Below are 13,547 nucleotides of genomic sequence, written 5' to 3' on the forward strand. Positions count from 1 at the left end.
AGTGCAAAAACTCATCCCTAGGGCATTTGTTCGGATCACATGGGCGAGCGTATAAAAATGGTCCCTACCTGCACCGGGCCAGCTAGCAGCCGGGAGAGCCGGGGCACAGCCACCAGCGCCCGCCCGCCCGCAGGTAACCGCCGTCCGTGCGTCTGTCCACCCCTCTGTCCGTCCGTCCTGCCTTCCCTAAGCTTTTGCCAGGGCCTGATCCCGTAGCAGCAATGGGGTTTGGCCAGGCCGAGGGTTTTTTTTTTCTTGGGGAGGATGTAAAAGGGTTGGAGAGGGCTGCGGGGAGCGGGGTGGTGTGCGCCGTGGGGGTGGGTTTGGGTCAAGGTTAGGGTTAGGGTCAAGGTTTTAGGCTTAGGTTTAGGGTTAAGGTTAGGGTTAGGGTTCAGTTTAGGGTCGGGTTTGGGGTTGAGGTTGGGTTTAGGGTTAAGGTTAGGATTAGGGTTAAGATTAGGGTTAGGAATAGGGTTAGGGGTAGGAGTAGGGTTAGGGTTAGGTGCCACCACCTCCCGCTGGGGGTCTCTGGGACCCCAGAAGTTTTCCCCAACGCTTCCTACCCGTTGCTTTTTCCTCTTCCGATGGGCTCCATCCCTACTGGAGACAGTTGCTTAGAAACAGGCTCCTTCCTCTTTGATTTTGTGGTGGTTTTTAACGTGGGGTTACGCAGCCCCCTCCCCACGAGAGGCCGACCCTGAGTCATGCGGCGATGGGGCGCGGAGAGCAGCGAGCTGGGGTCCTTTGACCCCACCTGGGAATGGGGTGAGCCACGAAAAACATCCCCTAACCACAAAAAAACATCCCCATTTATGCTGTCCTCCAGCCCCCAAAACTGCAGCAGCACCCCCAGATGGGCCTGGAGAATTAATTCCTGGGGGCTGCTTGCTGGGGGGGTCATTTCCCTGTTCCGAGGAAGAGCCCAGAGTCGCTGGCAATGTCACCAGCCTATTTTTGCAAGAGCACGGGGAGGAAAGGGAAGCAGCAGCCACAGGATGCGCCGTTCCAAGGGGAACTTTCCCCAAATAGAAGCTCTTCACAGCTTTTTGCACGAGGCGTCAGCAGCGCTTAATGCTGGGTGAAGCTGCGAACGCTGCGGGAGGAGCCGGGCCCAAAAATGCCCCCAGAACCCAGAAATTCGTGGGGGGAGGCAGCAGGGCGGGCAGGATGGGAATCCTCATGGCTGCAGGATGGAAAAATCCCACACGGGATCTTGGATTTTGCCCCGGTTTTGGTTTCTGGTTGCAAAAAACGTGCCTGGAGAGCCCCAGATGCAAGGGGGGGATATTTTTTGTGTATGTCACTTTGTGTTTTCCTGGAGCGCGTGGCTCCTCCTGGGTTTAAATATTTATAAACTGAGTGATAAAGCCCTGAAATCCCACAGCAGCGTTGGGGCAGGATGAGCTACCACCCGTGGGGCTGGTAGATGGGATCCAGAAGGGTGTGCGCAGGGAATTTCCAGGGAACCCCGAGCTTTCCAAGCCCCCCCAGTCTCCTGGCTTGGAGATAAGCCCCGTTGAGCTGGTGGGACAGGGGAAAAAAGGAGAAAAACCACTCTTTTTGCTTATTTTAGTCCTCCCCTTGTCCACTGAGGGGCTCAGCTGGGTGCTGGAGGCACTGGGGGGCTCCACGTGAATGCTCGGGGTGCCCACAATTGGGTTCTTGCTGGGAAGGAGCCAGCAGCACGGGGAGCCCCGGAGCAACATTTCCTGATCCTCGCTTGTCCCCTGCCTTTTCTCACCCCGCCTCTGCCCCGGACTCTGCCCGGGCTCCCCGGGAGGCTCAGCCCCAACCTCCAGCACCGCGGGGCCGGCACGGCACCGCTCAGCGGCCGCATCCTGCTCCAGCCTGGAGGGCATGGGCACTGCTGAGCTGGGTAGGGCAGCCGGGGGGGAAATCCCCTACAGTGGGGTGCGTGGTGAAGGTGGCAGCACGGGGATAAAGGGACACTGGGCACGGCTGCTCTGGATGAGACCAGGTCCCCCTGTGGCATCCTCCTCCTTTCCAGCTCGCCACCGGGTTGCCATCCTCGGGGTAAAGGGTGGCAGCGTGCAGGAGGACGTGGGTGGTTTTAGGGGGTGAAGGCACCTTTGGGGCATCCTCACAGCCCGTCCCCTTCTTTTCAGAGGCTGCCAAGAGGAAGAGATGGCCACCCAAGGGAAAGGCAGCCCCGCCGGGAAGATGAGCGCCGTGGCTCGCAGCCTGTAAGTACCCGCGGCCTCTCCAGCGCCGCGCTCTGCCCGCTCCCTTCCTCCGGGCACGTCCTTGGGGAACTTTGCTCCTTGCTCCCTTGGCACCGTGACGTCCCCGTGCCTTGGGCACAGCGGGTGGATAACCCACAGCATGGCTCCAAACGGGGCTGGGGGTCCCCTCCATGTCCCCATGGCTCCGGGTGTCCCTCACGCCAGCGGTGGGGAGCTGGGGAAGGGCACGGGGAGGCTGCAGAGGTTGCAGAGCATCCCCTGGCTGCTCCGAGGAGCAAAGGGCAGAGGATTTGGGGTCCCTGCAAGACCAGGGAGCGATGGTGCAAGCTGGGGTGCCCAGGGGAAGGGTCCCGTTGGTGAACCCCACAGCCAGGGAGAGCTTGCAGGCTGGAGAAACATCTGCTGGGGTCTCCGGCACCCTGAGAGCTTCTCCCTTCCCTGCTGGGGTGGGGGAAGAAGAAAGAGGATGTTTTGGGGTGGAAATGGGGAAATGGGTGCTTGTACCGGGGGGCTGAGCTCCTCGGAGCCCACAGCATGAGGGTTTGGAGCTGTTTGGGAGCAGGGGGTGATTAGGAAGCCAGGGGCTGAAATGGGAGAAGTTTTAATTACAGCAACAGCAAGGGGGGGAGAGCAGATGGGGGCAGCGATGGGGTGCAGAGAGCAGCGAGTTGGGGTCCTTTGACCCCACCTGGGAATGGTGTGAGCCACGAAAACCATCCCTGAGCCACAAAAACCACCCCCTAGCCATAAAAAAAACACCCCCTAGCCATAAAAAAACATCCCCTAGCCACAGGAAACATCCCCAAGCCACCACGGGAAATGTCCCCGAGCCATGGGGTCCTGCTCCCTGCCTTCCTTGGGGGTCCGCAGCAAAGAGGGGGGGCTCCAGGCCCCCATCCCCATCCCCTCCCCAGTGCCTCCCAGCGCAGCCTCCTGCCAGGAGAGAGGCCAGGACCTGGGAGGCTGTGGGTGTTTCGCCCGGCAGCCACAATCGTGCTTTTGTTTTGCATAAAAGGGAAGGAGGGAGGGAAAAAAAAAAAAAAAAAGAGGGGGGGTTCCTTTGGGAACGGGGCTGCCCGGAAAGCCAGGAATTTATTATTTTTTTTTTTCCTGCCACAATTAAAGCACCTGCTCCGAGAGAGCAAATAAACCAAAACGAGCTCGCCGGGCGCCTTCCCCGTGAGCCAGGAGAAGGGAGGCGAAAAGCTTTGGGGGGGGGGGATACAAGGAGCTCGGCTCGCCCATGCCCCCAAAAAAAGGCGGCGAAGGGCCCCCCCTTCCCCCAAAAAGCCACCCCGTCTCCTTTCTGCTATGGAGAGGGAGATCCCCGCCGTGCTGCGAGTTGGGTGAGGCGACGCCGTTTGGGGAGGGAGGGGGGGGGATGGCGGCGAAGGTGCGGGGTGGGCGCAGGGATTTTGGTTGGATTTGGGATTTTTGGCCTTGGCCCAAGGCAAGGGGGAATAACAGGGCCGTGGGGGGACACAGAACGGTTCTGTGAAGGCGAGGGGGGGGAAAAAAAGGCAGCCAAAAGGCTCCGGGGAGGATGGCGAGGCATCACATGATGCGGATATACGGGGTCAGGGCACCGCCAGCCTTCCCGGCAGCCCCGCTGCAAAGATGACTCTGGGGTTTTGGTTTTATTCCGCCCCGCAGATTTTGGGGCTGGGGGTGAAGGAGGGGGTGGTAGGAAGGCAGTGGTGCGGGGTGAGGCCTGGGATCGGGGAGCAGGGGATTTTTAGGGGGGCTCTAAGGGGGTGCCACGGCACCGCGCTTCTGCCCCTGCGCCGCCGAGGGGTCCCCTCTGCAGACCCCGAGTGTTCCCCAAATTTTGGTGTCCCGATCCCGGTGCAGCAAGGGGAGGGGGAAAGGGGGTCAGAGGAAGGGGTGCTCGTGTGCCCGGGGGGCAGGGAGAGGTGCTGGGGGGGCCACAAGGAACAGGGGGGAGGATGGAGGTGGGGTGCAGGGGGAGGGTGCAAGAGATGATGGGGGGAGGATGGGACCCCATGGAAAGGGGTTTAGGGACAGGATGGGGTCCCATGGAGAGGGCTGGGGCAGTATGGGGTCACATAGAGGGGTTAGGGGCAGGATGGGACCTCATGGGGGGGGTTGGGGCAGGATGAGGCCCCATGGAGGGGGGCTTAGGGTCAGGATAGTGTCCATGGAGATGTTAGGGGCAGGATGGGACCCCATGGAAGGGGGCTTAGGAACAGGATGGGGTCCCAAAGAGGGATTAGGGGTAGGATGGGGCCCCATAGAGGGGTTATGGGTAGGGTGGGACCTCATGGGGGGGTTTGGGGCAGGATGGGGCCAAATGGGGGGGTGCTTAGGGCCAGAATGGGGCCCCATGGAGGGGTTTGGGGCAGGATGGGGCCAAATGGGGGAATGCTTAGGGACAGGATGGGGCCCTGTGGGGGGGGATTTAGGGTCAGGACAGACCCCCCCGCAGGCACACGGCGCCTGCCAGCCGAGATCCCTACACACCCTTTCCCGGGGGGGGGCGCTCAGCCGCAGCCTGGAACCCCACTCGGAGCCCCCCCCATTCATTTTCACGCCCCCCCCCCGGGCTCCCTCTCAGCCAATGGCAGGCTGCGGGGGGGGGCAGGGGGGCGTGGCCTCGGGGGGGCGGCTTGTTTTTGTGAATGAACGGCGGCGCGGCCCCGAGCGCAGCGCGCAACGCCCGGCGCAGCGCAGCGCAGGCGATTTTGCGCGCAGGGCCGGTGCGCGCAGGGGGGGTTGCGCGCAGGGGTTTTGCGCTCAGGAAGGGGGCTGCCTGGGGGCTTTTCGTGCGGGGGGCCGCGGATGCGGAGAGCCGGGCGGCCCCCGCGCCGCCATGGGCCCTAAAACGCGCAGCGCAGCGCGGGGGCGCGCGCAAGCCGAGCGCGCAATTTGCGCCCTGACCATGTCCGGAGGGGCGAGCCCGGCCCCGGCCCCTGGGAGCCGCCGCTTCGTCTGTGTTGGTGTAAGTACCCAGCCCCCCCCCCCCATCCCTCCTCGGACAGTAGGGGGGGGTACGACCCCTTTGCCATGCCCCCCGCGCCCCCTCCCGGCTGCTCCCAGCGCCCCCAGCCCCTTTACGCCGCCCCCAAACCACCCCCGGTGCCCCCCGACCCCTTTGCTCCCCAGCCTCGCTGCTCCCCGTCCCCTTTTGCAACACCCCCCACCCCCATCCTGCAGCTCCGAGCCCCCCCCCGACCCCTTTTGCCGTGCCCCCCAGCCCCTTCCTGGGTGCTCCAGGCGCCCCCAGCCCTTTTACAACACCCCAAAACCGCCCCCGGTGCCCCCGCTCCCAGCCGTGGCCTGTGCAGCCCCCTGGGCCCTGCTTGCCCCCCATGCCCGGGGGGGTCCCAGGGTATTTTCGTGCACTGCCACCGTTCCGGGGCGCGTCCCCCCCCCAGTTCCAGGGGCTCTCCTCCCCTGGCGAGGCCGGGATGGAGGATTTTTAGCCTGGGAGTTGCTAAGCGACGGCTCCCGGGGTGATGGTGCAGTTGCCGTGGCAACCGCGGGCTGCAAAAAGCAATTTTGGGTTCCCCTTTTGGGAGGGGTGGGGGGGATGCGTTTTGGGGTGGGGGGCCCGGCCGGAGCATCCCTGCCCTCTAGGGAAGGGATTTTGCAAGGGGCAGCCCCGATGTGTCGGCATCCAGCCTCCCTTTTTGCTCTCTGGAGAGGCCGAGCAGGGTTTTTTGGGGGGGGCACCGAGGTGGTGGCATCCTGCTGCTGCCATTGGCCCTGCAGAGAGGCTCAGCACCCCCCTGGGGTGATGTCCCGGGGGTGGGGGGCTGTGTGCCACCCCCGCAGGGCTGCCTGAGTTCCCCAGCGTGCTTCTGCTTTATTCGGAGCCCGCATCTCGTGCCCGCTGCCTTCCCCCTCTCCCTCCCTCCCTTCTCCTCGCTGCAGGCACTGATCTGGGCAGGATTTAGCCCTGAATTCCCTCGGGGGCACCGGGCTTTCCGAGCAGGGTCCCGAATCCCCCTGGTTTGAGCCCACCGCAGGGGGCAGGGATCCAAAAAGCCGGAGCTCCGAGGCCGCAGTTGTCATCCCCACGTGCCTTCTCCCCTCCCCGCACTGCTTGAATGAGCTGGGCTGAATTAGGAGCCCTAAAAATAAGCACCGCAAAGCTCCCCGAGCACCAACAACCCCCTGGGGACCTCCTCAACCTACAGAGGAGCCAAAACCGATGCTCAGGAGGAGCTGGGGACCTGGGATTGGTGGTGCAGGAGATGGGAACGCATCTCCTGGGGCTTTTGGGGCAGCAGGCGAGCTGCCCTTGCACCTTTTTGCCGTGCCGTGCAGACCCCAAGCAACTCAGCACCCTTCCCCAGAGGGCGGAAAGGATGTGGCTTGCGGGCGAGGAGCGTTTGGAGAAGTTTTTGCCTTGGGGCTAAGCACTGGCACCCAAAGCAAGGTGGCTCGGTGCCACCGTGCCATCGCCACCGCTCGCCCGCGGGGCTCGGGGACCCGATCCTGCGCCGTGCCGCGTCCCGGGGGGCTCGTGCATCCAGGTGTGCTCCCGAGCTTGCGCACGGGAGGGAGGTGCTAACATTGGAAAGTCCTTGCCACGCTGCTCTCCCCCCGGGGAGCTGCGTCCGTGGTCCCCGCGCGCGGGGCTGGGTTGCCATCGTTACCGGGTATTTTCGCTCGCTGAGCCTGTGCGCCCGTGGTTTATTATAGCAGCTCGGGAGGCCCGTGCCAGGAGGGGGTGATCAGGGGGGAGAGAGCTGCTGCCTTGCAAAGTCCAGAGCAATTTGGTGTTGGTTTTTAATTTTTTCTCCCCATCCCTCGACCTCCCACCTGGAAATCTCCTCGATTCCAAGCTTTGATGCAGCGCTGAGTTAATTTTGGTTGATTTAGACCCTGGGCTGCCCTGGGGCTTGGAGCAGGCAAAGGGTGCTGCTCCTGGATGTGCGTGCCCACAGGATAAGGGCGCTTGGAATCACCTTTGCAGCACCCAGAGCTCCAAGCTCCCTCCGGGGAGGTTTCGGATTGCACCTGGTCCTGGGAGGGCAGCGATGCTGGGAGCCTGCCCGGCTCCTGCAGACGTCAGGAGCCTCTTGTGCTTTGCTGCTCAGGACCAAAGAGCTCCCCTGGGAGCAGGGAGGAAAAAAAAAAAAGGGAGGGGGGTGCAGGATGGTGCTGGGGGCAGAGCCCGGTGCTGGGAGGCAGCGGGAGAGGCTGGCGGTGCTGCTGTGCGTGCTCCCATCTGGAAGCTTCGCTTGCGAACGCCGGAGAGGGAGAAAAGGGAAGAAGGGAGAGGAGGAAAAAAAAAAATAAAAAAAAAATCCTCATCTCACATGAACAAGCATGAGCCAGGGCCGGAGAGACGGAGAGGAGGGAGAGGGGGGGCCGAACGCAACGCAGGGCATGTGTCTGACGCGCGGCACAGCAACGCACGCTGCCACGGGAACATTAAATTTTAAAGGGGAAGGGCAGGAGCGTGTGCAGGGAGGGGAGGGCAGCTGCCTGCTGGTGCTCGCCGCGGCTCCGCTCGCTCACCAAGCTCCTCGGGGCTGGTGGCCGCGAGCATCGTTGGTGTTTCGTCCCCTTCGTTATCCCGGCTGCGTTAGCTGAGCCCGTTTTTCCCCCCTCAAGGTCCCAATTAATGGATTCTGACATGGATTATGAGAGGCCAAACGTAGAAACTATCAAGTGCGTCGTGGTCGGGGACAACGCCGTGGGCAAGACCCGGCTCATCTGTGCCCGCGCCTGCAACGCCACGCTCACCCAGTACCAGCTCCTCGCCACCCACGTGCCCACGGTGTGGGCCATCGACCAGTACCGCGTGTGCCAGGAGGTGAGGGCTGCCCCAGGGCGTGGGGACCCCCTTGGGAAGGTTTTTTTTTTTTTGGTTTGGTTTGGTTTGGTTTTATTTGGTGGGATTTTGGTGGGCGTCCTCTCGGCGGAGCGCTTTGGCCTCGCCGCGGGGCTCACGGGGTTTTTCTTCCCGCAGGTGCTGGAGCGCTCGCGGGATGTGGTAGATGATGTTAGCGTGTCCTTGCGGCTCTGGGACACCTTCGGTGACCACCACAAGGACAGGCGCTTCGCCTATGGCAGGTAGGGCACGGGCAGAGCCGTGGCGAGGAGGGAGAAAGGCGCCGGGGTTGGCTCCGCCGTGACCCTCTCCTCCTCTTCCTCCTCCTCCTCTTCCTCGCAGGTCCGACGTGGTGGTTTTGTGCTTCTCCATCGCCAACCCCAACTCCCTGCACCACGTGAAGACCATGTGGTACCCGGAGATCAAGCACTTCTGCCCCCGCGCCCCCGTCATCCTGGTGGGCTGCCAGCTCGACCTGCGCTACGCCGACCTGGAGGCCGTCAACCGGGCACGGCGCCCCTTGGCCAGGTGGGACCACCACCCCCGGCGGTGCCCGTGCCCCCTCCCCAAGCCCCTTTCTCCATGACCACGCAACTGGAGAGAGATCTCTTGGTTCTCTCTTTCTCCAGGCCCATCAAACCCAACGAGATCCTTCCCCCGGAGAAGGGGAGGGAGGTGGCCAAGGAGCTGGGGATCCCCTACTACGAGACGAGCGTGGTGGCGCAGTTTGGCATCAAGGACGTCTTCGACAACGCCATCCGCGCCGCCCTCATCTCCCGCCGCCACCTGCAGTTCTGGAAGTCCCACCTCCGCAACGTCCAGCGCCCGCTGCTCCAAGCCCCCTTCTTGCCCCCCAAACCCCCTCCGCCCATCATTGTGGTGCCGGACCCCCCGTCCAACAACGAGGAGCGCCCGGCTCACCTCCTGGAGGACCCCCTGTGCGCGGACGTCATCCTGGTGCTGCAAGAGAAGATCAAAATCTACGCACACAAGATCTACCTCTCCACCTCCTCCTCCAAGTTCTACGACCTGTTCCTCATGGACCTGAGCGAGGAGGACCAGCAGAGCGCCGCGGGGCACGGCTTCGGGGTGGCCGTCACCGCGGCGGCCGAGCGGATGCTGCACCAAGAGGAGAGGCACCACGGGCGAGATTTCCTCCTCCGGGCCGCCAGCTTTGATATCTGCGAGAGCGCCGAGGAGGCTGGGTCCAGCCAGCGCAAACCGTGCCTTAGAGCCTCCACCAGTGACGGGATCCTGCGGGGGAAACGCTACGAGACCGGGGAGCGCGGGTTGAAGCGGGGCCGGGACCTCTCCTCGTGGAGCCGGGCCTTCATCAGCATCCAGGAGGAGATGGCGGAGGATCCGCTGACCTACAAATCCAAGCTGATGGTGGTGGTGAAGATGGACGCTTCCATCCAGCCGGGACCTTTCCGGGCCGTGCTGAAGTACCTGTACACCGGGGAGCTGGACGAGAAGGAGCGCGACCTGATGCACATCGCGCACATCGCCGAGCTCCTCGAGGTCTTCGACCTCCGCATGATGGTGGCCAACATCCTCAACAACGAGGCGTTCATGAACCAGGAGATCACCAAAGCCTTCCACGTCCGGAGGACCAACCGGGTGAAGGAATGCCTGGCCAAGGGGACTTTTTCGGGTACGCCTCCATCCGCACCCCATCGCCCTCGTGGGGGGTTCTGCCCCGTGCCCGTGCTGTGGAGCACCCAGCGCTCGCCTTCCCCAGGGTTTTGGGATATGTTCAACTACAGGCTTGGTGTTTTTGGGGATTTCCTCTCCTCCTTGGCCCAGATTTTTGGTAGGGTCACTGGATTCTTGTAGGGTTTCCCCGGCCACAGTTTTCCACCCAGCGTGGTGGCACCAGGCTGTGCCGTGATGCTGCAGGGTGGGGTTGGTGGCTTCCAGGTGACATCCCGGGGGTGCAAACAACATCCCGGGGGTGCAAACAACATCCCGGGGGTGCAAACATCCCAACCTCTCTCCGGCTGGGTTGGGTTCATGCAGAGGGACCTTGCTGAGGTCAAGGCATCACGGCGAGGGGCTCTGTTTCCCCGGGGAGAAACCCTTGTCCAGGAGAGATTAGAGGAGGGGACAGCTGTCCCCATTGTCCTTCCTGATATTCCCAAGAGCTCAATCTGCAGAAATCGGGCGAAGCATTCAACGCCAGGATTTTTGCCCTTTGCTTTTAAACGTGTCACGGGAAAACCCCTGGGCCAGAGCCGTGCACGGTGCCCTGGCTGCCGGAGCCCTTCCTGAGTTCCCCCGAGCTGGCGGAGGATGCTGAAAAACAAACAAGCCCGGTCTGGCACATCCTGTCCCTTGCCCTCAAGATTAATTTTGTTATTTTTTCCTCCCGTTCCCTCTGGGGAGAGGTGTTTTTTGCTGTGTGGAGATGACCAAGCCGGGGGTGGTGACCGGGTTTTTTTTTTTCCTTCTCCTTGCTCCAGATGTCACCTTCGTGCTGGATGACGGTGCTATCAGTGCCCACAAGCCCCTGCTCATCTCCAGCTGCGACTGGATGGCCGCGATGTTCGGCGGCCCCTTCGTGGAGAGCTCCACCAACGAGGTGAGGAAGACCCCGAGGATTTTCCCCTTGTGGGGAGGGCTTGGGGACGGCCGTGGGGTGACATTTGGGTGGGCACCTCGCAGGTGGCGCTTCCTTACACCAGCAAGAGCTGCATGCGGGCCGTGCTGGAGTACCTCTACACCGGGCAATTCAGCTCCAGCCCCGACCTCGACGACATGAAGCTCATCATCCTGGCCAACCGCCTCTGCCTGCCCCACCTGGTGGCTCTCACCGGTGAGTCGCTGTCCCTTTCCCAAAAAAAAAAAAAGCTGGGGGACATCCCGGGTGCTTTAGGGCCATGCCCTGACCCCGCCGTGCGCCCCACAGAGCAGTACACCGTCACTGGCCTGATGGAGGCGGCGCAGATGATGGTGGACATCGATGGGGACGTGCTGGTGTTCCTGGAGCTGGCACAGGTAGGGTGGCACGGAGGGGACCTGGTGGTGGGAGAGGTGGCACTGCTGTGGAAGAGAGGGGACGATCCCTGAATGCCGAGGTTTGGGGGGGAAACGGGGTAAATCCGTGCGTTTTGGTGACGCCTGCTCCCGTCTCCAGTTCCACTGCGCCTACCAGCTCGCCGACTGGTGCCTGCACCACATCTGCACCAACTACAACAACGTCTGCCGCAAATTCCCCCGCGACATGAAGGCCATGTCGGGAGGTGAGCGTTGGGGAGGGGTTGGTGGGGTCCCCATCCCGTCCCTGTCCCCCTCCTCGGGGCACGGGGCTGACCCCCGTGTCCCCGCAGAGAACCAGGAGTACTTCGAGAAGCACCGCTGGCCGCCGGTGTGGTACCTGAAGGAGGAGGATCACTACCAGCGGGCGAGGAAGGAGCGGGAGAAGGAAGACTACCTCCACCTCAAACGGCAGCCCAAGAGGCGGTGGCTCTTCTGGAACGCCTCCTCCTCCCCTTCCTCCTCTCCTTCGTCGTCGGCAGCCACGGCCTCCTCTTCCTCCTCCTCCTCCTCCTCCTCGGCTGTGGTTTGAGAGCGCCCGTCCTTGCCCTGGCTCCAGGAGACGGATGGGGAAGAGGAGAAGGAGGAGGAGGAGGAGGAGGATGAAGGGTGGGATGAGCTGCCCCAGCGCCAGGCGGGTGCCCCCAGCTGGCACCCCGGGGAGACGGAGCGGGGAGCCCCCACGCCGCAGCGCCAGCGCCCCAGGACTGGCCCGGAGCAGCAGGAGAAACCCACGTTTACAGGAGCACAAGGGTTGTCTTGGGTTTTCCTTTTTTCTTTTTTTTTTTTCCTTTCTTTCCAACATCGACCGCATGAGGAAGAAGAAGAAACCCGTCCCCGTTCCACTTTTAGTTCCGAAGCAGAAGCTGCGGGCTCGGGGTGGTTTTGGGGGACGCCGCCTCGACGCCCCTTGGACTTGCAGCGGGGCGAGGTGGGATCCCGGCCCCAAACCCCTCTGGGCTGATCCCACAGGATCCTCAAACCCCTCTGGGCTGCACCAGGGCTGATCCCACAAGGTGTCCCCCTCCGTTCCCCTGCGGGGGCTGTCCCCGTGCGGGGAGCTTTGGGGAAAAAAGGAGCCCTCTCCTCCCCGCACCTCCCCATGAGCGCAGAGAGCAGACTTCTATTTTATTTTTTAAAGAAAATCTAAAGCAAAAAAATACCACGAAAAAAAAAACAAACAAACACACACACCAAAACTCACCCCCAGAAACCACCCCCGGGCCCTACGGCTTGGGCTCGGAGCCTGGGCGGCTCCATTGTAATAAATGGTATTTTAAAAGCCCGGCGTGGTCCCTGTGTGTTTGGGAGGAAGCAGCTGGCGCAGGAGCATCGCAGGATCCAGCATCCAAAAAAAAAACAACCAACCCCAAACACCCCAAAAGCAGGAGGAGCGGGGGCTTCGCATCGGACTGACCTCGCCTGCTCCACCCGTGTCGCTTGTAGGTGCCCAAAATCGCACGGTGGGTGCCCGGTGCCACCCTTGGGTGGCCCCAAACCTCTGCTCCCGTCCCCATCCTGGCAGGGGACAGCAGGGAGGACGCAGTGACACCCCTGGGTGCTGCTCTCGTCCCCGCTGCCCTTTTTGGAGCTGCTCCTTTTGGATGCTCGTCCCCAGCCCCGGGTGTAGGAGCACGGGAGCGGATGCAGCGGGCGCACGCTCCGCGCTATTGCGCTTTGCAGCAGGTAGGATGAGTTTTCTTCCCTTTTTAAAGCGGGTGCTCGCCCGTCCAACACCAATCCTTCACCTGGGGTCCTGCGGGAGGTGCCCAGCCTGGAGCTGCCTTGCTGGGACCCCCGGAGCAAAGCGCCCCCGCTGCCGTCCCCTTCCCCATCCCGGCAGCTCCTGCTTTCAGCCGCTTGCCTCGAGAAGCCACCTGCACGTGGATAAAGCCTCCGGGGGGAAGGTGGAGGCTGGCGGGCAGCTCGGGGTTGATTTTTGGGGTGAGCAGAGCCCCTTCCTCACCCAGCACCGCATGGATGTGCACCGCGGCTACGGCAGCGCGCCCCCCCTGCCTGCGCCGGGGACCCAAATTTCAGCCTCCTGCTCCTGCCGGCGGCCAGGGTGGAAATTCAGAGCCTGGGTTTGCTGCTGAGGACTTCCAGTGGCACCAGCATCGCTGGTGGGGACACGGGGACCGTGCCCAGTGTGGCAGAGCCCCGAGATGTCCTGGCCCCACGCAGGGCATCTCTGCTCCTTTGGTGCCTGCTGAAACCCCGAACGGAGCAGCAGCAACAAGAGACGAGGAAAAAGGAGGATTTTTTTAAAAAAAACATTTTATTCCTACTTCATAAAATAAACCTGTACAAATCTGGATGCGATGAGCTGGCTGGGCCAGAGCTCTGTACAAAAACACCCAATCATGCATAGTTAAAAAAAAAAAAAATCAATACTATTTTTATATTAGCTTTTAAGTTAATATATGAACACGTTTACAATTACTAATAATTGTAATAAATACATAAATACAAACGTTCTGCTTGTGTTTTTGAGGTGAGAA

The 13,547-nt window shown here is 62.1% G+C and overlaps 1 protein-coding gene across 5 annotated transcripts; it reads left to right on the forward strand.

Moving 5' to 3' along the window:
* The first annotated feature begins 56 nt into the window (after positions 1-56).
* Positions 57-12,331, forward strand: RHOBTB2 (Rho related BTB domain containing 2). Of its 5 annotated transcripts, XM_068662100.1 has the most exons (11): positions 58-133; positions 2,127-2,204; positions 7,791-7,992; positions 8,149-8,252; positions 8,353-8,538; positions 8,640-9,664; positions 10,473-10,591; positions 10,675-10,825; positions 10,919-11,007; positions 11,147-11,252; positions 11,340-12,331. In XM_068662100.1, the coding sequence occupies exons 2-11, from the start codon at positions 2,146-2,148 to the stop codon at positions 11,576-11,578; spliced, it is 2,280 nt and encodes a 759-aa protein (XP_068518201.1). In that variant the 5' UTR covers positions 58-133; positions 2,127-2,145; the 3' UTR covers positions 11,579-12,331. The 5 variants fall into 5 exon arrangements, with proteins under 5 accessions (XP_068518199.1, XP_068518201.1, XP_068518200.1 ...); XM_068662098.1 differs by having other exon boundaries at positions 57-133; positions 10,675-11,007; XM_068662099.1 differs by lacking the exon at positions 58-133 and adding an exon at positions 1,743-1,876 and having other exon boundaries at positions 10,675-11,007.
* Positions 12,332-13,547: the final 1,216 nt, after the last annotated feature.

Source organism: Anas acuta, chromosome 27 (assembly GCF_963932015.1).
Source record: "Anas acuta chromosome 27, bAnaAcu1.1, whole genome shotgun sequence".
In the NCBI taxonomy this organism is placed as follows: domain Eukaryota; kingdom Metazoa; phylum Chordata; class Aves; order Anseriformes; family Anatidae; genus Anas; species Anas acuta.

What these genes read in the sequence shown, in the direction of transcription:
- RHOBTB2 (XM_068662098.1), top strand. Translation starts at nt 2,146, where the DNA reads ATGGCCACCCAAGGGAAAGGCAGCCCCGCCGGGAAGATGAGCGCCGTG. An exon ending in GCACGGCGCCCCTTGGCCAG is followed by an intron (nt 8,539 to 8,639) that starts GTGGGACCACCA and finishes CTCTTTCTCCAG; the next exon opens with GCCCATCAAACCCAACGAGA. An exon ending in GGCCAAGGGGACTTTTTCGG is followed by an intron (nt 9,665 to 10,472) that starts GTACGCCTCCAT and finishes TCCTTGCTCCAG; the next exon opens with ATGTCACCTTCGTGCTGGAT.